Source organism: Propithecus coquereli, unplaced genomic scaffold (assembly GCF_000956105.1).
Source record: "Propithecus coquereli isolate 6110/MARCELLA unplaced genomic scaffold, Pcoq_1.0 Scaffold665, whole genome shotgun sequence".
NCBI lineage: Eukaryota > Metazoa > Chordata > Mammalia > Primates > Indriidae > Propithecus > Propithecus coquereli.
In genome coordinates, this window is record NW_012152674.1 from 831,789 (window position 1) to 840,425 (window position 8,637).

The window sequence follows — 8,637 nt, forward strand, 5'->3', positions numbered from 1 at the left end:
AGTCGAGGGTGGGTGAGGCTGCCCCAGAAGCCACTGAGGATGAAACACAAGGGTCTATCCCTAAAACCTGCAACATCCTCAATTCCCAATCACGTCTGGCCTCAGGATGTCGGACAAGGGACTGTTACCTTGTTGTACCTGCACCCCAGAGTTGTTGTGGGAATTAAATGTGACGGTGCCTGAGGGGTTTAGCACACTGCCTGGCATGTTGCATTTGAGGAAACTGAGGCCAAGAGAGGGAGGGCAGCAGGGGGTTCCTGCGCTCAGCCATGCAGTCAGCAAGTGCAGAAACTGTATCCTGAGATGAGTCTTTGGACCCCACGTGCTCCTCCTGTGACGCGCGCACCGTGTGCAGAAAACCAAAAGACAAGAAAGAGGATGAGGCAGCTTGCTGTGTGACGTTCGGCAGGTCTCTTGCCCTCTCTGGGCCTTGGTTTCCCCATCAACAGCAAATGAGGTGTTGGACCATGTGATTTCCAAGGGTTCTGACAGTGACGCTTTGGGACCATAATTACAAGCAGCTGAAACATCTGTTGGGTTGACACTGGAGACTTTTGTCCTGATCCGTTTCAGTTTTGAGAGGACACATAGTGTGAAGCTCCTTCCACTCCACACGCAGGTTTTCCTTGGACGTGGAGAGGTGAGGGCTCCAGGCACAGCGAGAGACAAGAACGCATCGTGTGTGGCTGGGTCAACTTGCCCCTTTGTCGTACAGGCAGCAGGGGGTCCGAGCTGCGCGTGGCAATGAGGGCCCTGGGGCAGGAGGGTGAGCCTGCGATGTGAGAACTCAGTTCTGTCAACCAGACAGGGAGGGGCGGGGGGCTTTGAGAGGTCACTGATCCTCTCCCCGAGGAAACAGCTTATAACAGCAGCTGGGACTAGGGCTCCGAGGTCACAGAGACCTGAGTTCAAGTCCAGCTCTGCTGCTTGCTTGCCTCACGCCCCTGGCCAAGTCCCTTCCCTTCCCTAGGCCTTAGTTTATTCACCAAGAGAATGGGGATAAGAATGACATCTCCATGAACAGAGAGGCGGCACGGGGACCAGGCATATAGCAGGCGCTCTGTAAATGTTGGCTGTCGGCTCTCAGCGGCACAGGGAAGGGCTGGATTCTGAAGGACCAGCACAGATGACAGGACGCCCTGAGAGATGACCGGCGGGGTCTCTTGAGCAAGTCACATAATGGCAAAAAAAAAAGTGTGACGATGTGTGTGTGTGGTAGGGCGCTCTGCTAGGCTAAAAGACAATTCAGGGCTCTAACAGCCAGATGTGTGGCACTGGACAGGGTCCTGGACATTTTGGGGGACAGCTGGGGGACATGTGACTATGGCCTGGGCATTAGAGATTAAAGCATATTTGACACAGATTCATCTCAGGTAGAGGCACTGAAAACAAAACAACACAAAACATATTGACACAGAAAGGTGACTGTTAACAGAAAAAGCAGGTAACAAAATAGCATTTACAATATGATCTCATTTTATTGAACAGCACACACACACACACACACACACACACACACACACACAAATACACACGGAGGGAGAGGTGGAAGCTGTTAATAGGTATGATCTCTGCGTGGTAAAAACACAGCATTTGATTTTCTTATTTTTGCATACCTGTATTTTATTTTTTTTCTATAGTGTATATATATATTGTTTATGTAATAGTAGAAAAATTGTAATTTGAAAGCCAAAAACAAGGACCTGGATTCTGCAAGCACATGACCTGCCCCTTCCTGGCAGACAGTGGTGCTAAGAGGTAGCCGAGGAGCTTGTCCCACATTAGCTGGAAGCCGGGAAGGGCTGGGGAAGGGAGCACGGGAGAGGGGCGGGCCACCAGCATCGGTGCTTACGAAGAGCTCTTGCTGAGGAATGAGAATGACAGCACAGAGGCCTCAAGAGGCAAAGGGACCGACTGGGCCAAGCACACTTCGATGGCAGGGCTGGGCCCCAACCGTGCATGTGCCTGCGGACCTGGAGCCAGCTGCCAACTGTGACCGGCTGCTGGTGGCCCACGGGAAACACTCTTTGGGAGGGAAGAATCCTCACCAACAAAAGAACGTGGGTGCAACCGCGGCAGCTACTGTCTTGGCTGCGAGACCCGGGCCAGACCCAGGGATGCCCTGCAAGCTTCGGGCTCTGAGCGTGGGAGTTAAATCCATAGTCGGCTGCAGAGGCGGGGAGCAGCTCCAAATGCTGGCTTGAGACAAACTGCCATCCCTGGCAAAGGGGATGCTGGTGCTTATGTGACCGCCTCTTTGGGGAGGAAGCTGGAAGGTGGCAGCTGGGTTTCTCCAACGTCAACTCAAGGGATCTCAACCTAGGGGCTTTGGACCAACTGGGTGGGGTGCTTCTAACCAGCTCTGTACACCATTCTGAAGTTTCTGGGCTCTCAGAGACACCCTTATTTTTCAGCACAAGACAGTGAGAATAAGCATTTATTGAGCACTTACTATGTGCTAGGGGCTTTCTGTGTATTTTCTCATTCAGTCGCCATAAGCCTATAAGGTGGGTACTATCACCCTGTTTTCTAGATGAGAAGCTGCGGCCCCCACAGGTGGGCTGGCTTGCCAAGGCTAATGGGGTGGCAGAGCTGAAGCAGAGCCTGGACCACACTTTAGAATCACCTGGGAGCTTTGAAGTTACCGGTGACGGAGTCGCACTGAGACCAGTTAAACCAGAGTATCTGGGGATGCGGCCAGGCATTCCTAGGCGTCTTGCAGAAGCTCCCCAGGTGATTTCAACGTGCAGCTGAGCGTGAGAACCACTGCAGTACACAATGAGGAGTGATGGCTGCATATGCAAACTGTCTGCAAAGGGATATCAAAGACAGGTGGCCAAAGAGCAGCTGGCACCGGGCCCAGGGGGTGGCTGGGTGGAGAGGCTGCGCTGGCCAAGGCACACAGGTGGCTGCTTCGCTGGGGCAAGAGCACTGAGTCGGGCCCTGCCCCAGGAGGGACGTCCTGATCCCAGGGAATGAGAAAGGGGGAAGGCCTCAAGGAGCAGGCAGGCTCTGGGGTCTCAGGCTCTGCCCCCCACTCCAGTTTTACAGCTGTCATGGGCACCTATGGAAGCCCCGGGAAGGCCCCCAGGCCCACCTCCAACAGGCTGCCAACTGGCTGTCAACCAGCATCATCCCTGAGAACACTGTCTCTGGCCCTGGCTGCTCACTCGAACCAAGTGGGGAGAAAAGTACACATGCCCAGGACCTGCCCTGCCCAAATACATCAGAACCTCAGAGGAAATAACGAGCCTGGGCATGAAAGCCTATAAAATTGCAACGAACCTGCGCCTAGAGCTGTGCCCAGCAGAAGCAGGCTCTGGAATCAGACTGAGTTTGAATCCTGCCTCAGATGCTGATTAGCTGTGTGCCCTTGGACAAGTTACTCAACCTCTCTGAGCTTTGATTTCCTGACCTGTAAAATGGGGCTGAGACTAGCAAATTACACTCTGAAGCTGGAGTAGAGATGAAGAGATGATATGTGTACAGTACTTAGAGCAGTGCCTGGCCCATGCTAAGTGCTCCGTATTAACATTATTGTTTTATGCACGGTGTTTTAAAGGGCAGGGCCAGGGAACCGCCATCGGTGATGCTGGGCAGGTGTCCTTCCTCTTGCCCTCCCGTTCCCAGCAGTGACCCAGGCAGGGCCCAGAGAGGAGCCTGGGCACAGGGGTGGACATCAGGCCCTGCTCTCTCTTACCCTCTCCCCAGATGACACCAGCTGGGAAAGGTGCCAGCTGCCCCCTAGTGGCCAAGGGCAGACGCGCACTGAGCCATTTCAACCAAATCCTGACATCCCTGCCCCCACCCCCCACCTTTCTGCCCTGCCTCTTGCGGACCTGTGGCTCCCAGGGGTTCTGTGGGCAACGCGATAGCGACACAGCTTCCCGATGGATTCTGACATTTCAGAAAGAGCCAAGTCGACTGGCGACACGAACCTCAAATAGGCACTGGGGAAATGAACACCAAGAGTCTGTCTTCCCCACCTGATGGTCAGTTAATTTCAGAAAGGAACATTCCAGGAGCTGCTGCAGGTTTTTGTTTCCATGGTTTACTAAAGTCTGTGCATCGGCGGGTGCTCGGATTCCAGAAGGCAGGAAGCTCAACAGTCCCCTCCGGCAAAGCAGCCTGGAGTTGGGCCAGTGGCCTGAGAGCCTCGTCCTGGCAGAAGTGTCCTGGTCCCTTGTACAGCAAGGGCCATCTGGGAAAACCACCCCATCACTAAGACACACGCAGTGACCCAAAGCCCCTAATTCCTTCAACCGCTGAAGAGGTCCACCGAGAAAGCGGCGGGAGAGGGGACGGGGACAGGGGAAGGCACACGATGGGCTGGAGTCTACCCGGCCCCGTCTTTCTGCACACGGAGTAGAGCACTGTTTACTCAAGGTCGTTTTATTCCCCCTGTGCTGTCTTTTCTGCAAAGCCCTCAGGTGCAGACTGGAAGGAACTGCACATTGGTTCTGCCTTCGTTCAGCCGCCCCTCGGGCTGGAGGGCAGAGGGCAAAGACCCCCACCCGGATAGCCCCTGGGGGGCCCGTCTAGCCGGACAGAAGTGCAGGTGTGGAAAGTGCCGAATGATTCAGACCAGACGGCGGGCGCCATGGGAGGGAGGTGCGGCAAGGTTCAGCCTGCCAGGGGTCAGGGAGGGCTTCCTGGAGGAGGTGGGGGCAGCCCGGGCCCTGGGAGACAGGGAAGTGTCGAGGCAGAAGGAGAGAGAAGGTACGCTGCTTCAGGACAGACCCCGGCATCCAGGCATGCGACCAAGCCGGCCAGGGAGTCTGCGGGTGAGGGTGCAAGGGCCCAGAGTAGAAGGGTCTGTGGGAGCCGCAGGGAAGGTGGGGAAGCTCCTCGTGTCTCAGGTCTGACGTCTCAGAGGACCCCACCGGGCCCCGTCGCCTGGCTGGCGCGAGAGAACGCAGACCGCGTCTCCCTGGCAGCCCAGCCCGGGGCAGACTCGAGTCCCACCGCGGGGACTGGGGGCCGCGTGCCGTAGCAAAGGCATCACAGAGGAGCTGGGCACCCGCTGGCCAGCACGGAGGCCAAATCCAGCCCCCAGAATAATCCAGAAAGGGTTTCCTGGAGGGGCGGCAGTGTCCTGGGCTCATCTCAGAGGCCACCTAGGGCTTGCCGGACGGGGCCGTCCAGGGAGGCGGCTGAGTGGACGGAGACTCCAGGGGCACCCACGCTGGTTTCCCAGCAGTCAAACCCACAGCCAGTCAGCGCCTGCTTCGTGGCCTCCACCTCGGGTCGCTCCAGACCTGGGGGGAGGGAAGGCAGGTCACCAGTGACGACTGTCCACTCCCTTCGGGAAAGTTCATCCCATCCAAGGAAAAGGCCCAGGGTCCACGTCTTCCTGCCGTGCCTTCCTGCTGTGACCCCACCTGAGCCAACAGGCCTGTGAGGCTCCAAGAGGCCCCCTGCAGCCCCCGCGCGTGCTGCAGCGCCAAGACCTCGTGCCCTACCGCTCCCTGGGGGTTCGCAGAGCTGTTAAAACACGTGCTCTCGAGTCACCTGGCCTTGCCATGTATTCACCACGCAGCCTCACACAAGCAACTTCCCCTCTCTGAGCCTCAGTCTCCTCATCCGGGAAAGGGGCTAATAATACCTACCCCTCTGGGGTTCCTGTGAGGCTTAAATGGGACAACGCAGGAAAGTGCCTGGCCCAGCACCTGGCACACTGGGCAACTCTCACCATCGTCGTGGGCCCTGAGCTAGGAACCAACAGAGGGGAACATTTGGCGCCTCCTGTATGCCAGGAATGATCCTGAGGGCAGACATGGTGTGTCGGGCAGTGAAACCACCAGGAGCCCCTGGCCGGGTCCCCAGTCACCAGCGCGGGAGATTTCATTCCCTAAGAGACCCACATTTTGTAGCAAGATCAGCCCCCACCCTGGCCACGTCAAGAGGCGGGAGAGGAAGGTGAGGCAGGCACGGAGCGTGACAATGCCCTGGCTGGTCCCAGGCTGGTGGGAGGCTTGGCAGGCACGGAGGTGGTGGTGACAGCCACGGCGACAGCCCACTGCAGCCCCGCCCGGCCCCAGGCTCTCTCTACATGCACTTTTGTCTTTGAATCTGCGCAACGATCTCGCAAGCTAGATACTCCCGTCCTCACTTTACCAGCCAGGAAACGAAGGCCCGGAGCGGTTAATTAGCTCGCGCGAGACCACGCATCAGAGCGGAGACTTGTTCGCAGGCCGCTCCCTTCTCCCAAGGGCATTCTCCGGACGGAACCCTCATAGAAGCCCAGGCTGGCAACCTGGCCCGCTCCCCCCAACCCCGGTACCTGGCTTGAGAAGTGTGATGCCGCAGCCGCCGCCGCCTGCACCAGTGAGCTTGCTGTGCAGTCCACGCGCCATGGTCACCCGGCAGAGCTGGTCCAGGGAGGCGTGGCCCACGCCAAGGGCGTTCAGGTGGTGCTGATTCATGTCGATGAGCTCCTGCGGGAGAAGGTACAGGCGGTTCCTGCTCGGCCTGCCTGAGGCTGAGGCCCTCTGCCCGTCCGCCCTGTCCATCTGATAGCTGTTGCTCTGGGACAGCTAACGGCTTTGACCACCTGGCACACCATCTCTCTCCCCTGGTGAAAGAACCCCTGTTTCCTGCAGGACTTCCCATGGGGCTTGGATGGAGCTGAGCTCATATTCTAGGCCTGGCCACAGACGCCTCTGCCTCGGTGACTGGTCATGGATGGGCATCTGGGCCAATCAGTATTTTCTCTTCCTCTTTCCACTGGAGCTGCTAATTGACTAGTTGACTTCAGACACAGGCTGCCAAAATTATCTGCCCTGCCGCATGGTCAGAGACTGCATGGAAGATGGAGAGATTTCTGACCACATTGTTTCAGCCCCTAGATCAAGCTATTCCTGAAGCCGTTTACTTCTGGTCTTCTCAGTTAGGAGCCAATAAATTCCTTTTCTGCCAAAGCCTAGTTGAGATGGATTTCTGTCATTTGCAAAAGTCTCAGATAATATATCACCCTATAGATGCCCCAGGGACTGATTTCAGAACAAGAACCGGGCTGTAGTTCCAGCAAGGTCACGAGTGGGGAAACAGCTAAATGTTTATCTAGGTTTCTTCAATTCTGCATAACAAAATTCCTGCTCTCCAAGGACCAAACAAGGTGTACACAGATGAAATAACAGCAGCAGCAGCTCCCACCACGCAGGCACCCACCATTTACATTTCATTCACCAAACGCACACAACGTGCCGGGGCTCTGAGGATGATGATCCGGCCATACTTCCTGCCCCTGGGAAGTGAAGAACGCGGGATTTGGAGTCAGGTGGGCCTGGGTTTGGGTCCCAGCTCTGCCCCTTCTTGGCTGTGTGTCCTTAAGCCAGGTCCTTGGCTCTGAGTCTGTTTCCTCCCTTATAAACGGGGTTGTGTCTGCCTGATTGCCATGTGTCTGAAACGGAGTGAGTCTTTTGTACGATGTCGGGCATGAGCTAGGTGCTCTGCCAATAGTGGCTGCTATTAGTGTTTCTATGGATACGCTGCCATCATCCCCACTTTACAAAGGGGGAAACTGAGGCTCAGAGAGGCGAGTGACTTACTCAAGGTCATTAAGCTAGTAAGGTACCAAGTTGGCACTGGCAGCCAGGTCTGGCTGACGTGAAGCTCCTGTCTACCCTGCCCTCGAGAGCACCCTCGGCATTCCTGCCACCCACTTCTGCAGGGAGCGAGCAGGGTTCGCGGTGTGCGGCTTGACAGCGCGAAGCTCTGCTCCAAGGCGCCGAGAACGCCTGTGCGCCACAAGTTGCCAATCACTGAGACATCTCTGCTGGGGCCCACTTGGTTCTCGCACGTGGGGACGGCTGGTCGGGCAGGGTTGGGGCGTCCCCCACAACCCACCTCACACCCCCCGGCGCTTTTGACAAACGAGCAGACAGGCTTGATGGCCCGGTGGCAGCCCCCGGTGCCTTTCACCGGCCCGGCAGGCTGGATGTGAAAGAAGACTTCTGGGGGCCTCTCTCTGTGCCTGAGCGCCAGGTGTCACGTTGCTGAGGCAGGTTCCAGACACCTGTCACATTCTGATCCAAAATCTGTCAAGGATCGGATGACAGGTTGTGACACAGGAGAACAGCTCGCTGGTTTGAGTGCAAAGCTGTCCAGGAGCTGAACTGCACATTTCAGTGGCTGCCACAGCCAAAAATATACAATGTATAATCAACGTGCTGTTCTGTGGCATTCTCTGGGGGCTCAACAGGGTGTATTTTAGGCAGTGCTCTATCATTATTAATTTCCTACTCAGGGGGACTGTGTTCCCTCCTTTCTATGTGGAAAGAATTAAGAGCCAGAACGACAAAGGCTGGGAGAGTGAGGGCAAAAGCACAGGAATTAGATAGAGGACCTGCACCTGGCACATAGTAGGTGCTCATTAAAGATCTGTTGAAAAAAGGAATAAGCCAGCCAGTCAGTTTGACCCCCGACTCAGCCATTCACCAGCTGGATCACCTTGGAGGAAGTCACTCGCTTTCAGCCTCAGTTTTTACATCTGTAAAATGGGACAAGGAACCTATTTCACAGGTAGGTTATTATAAGGATCAAGGGAGAAATCATCTGTAAAAGGCTTGGTTTAGCAGCAGCTTCCACTCAGTATAGGGGCTGCAGACTCAAACGCCTACAGGGATCAGGGAGGTA

At 56.1% G+C, this 8,637-nt stretch overlaps 1 protein-coding gene across 1 annotated transcript; it reads right to left on the reverse strand.

The window, feature by feature from the left end:
• Window positions 1-4,161: 4,161 nt before the first annotated feature.
• LOC105823281 (mevalonate kinase-like) lies at window positions 4,162-6,512 on the reverse strand. The gene is made up of 2 exons (XM_012660420.1): window positions 6,284-6,512; window positions 4,162-5,258 (listed from the first exon to the last, which is right to left on the reverse strand). Exons 1-2 carry the CDS (start codon window positions 6,510-6,512, stop codon window positions 5,107-5,109), a joined length of 381 nt encoding a protein of 126 aa, XP_012515874.1. The 3' UTR covers window positions 4,162-5,106.
• Window positions 6,513-8,637: the final 2,125 nt, after the last annotated feature.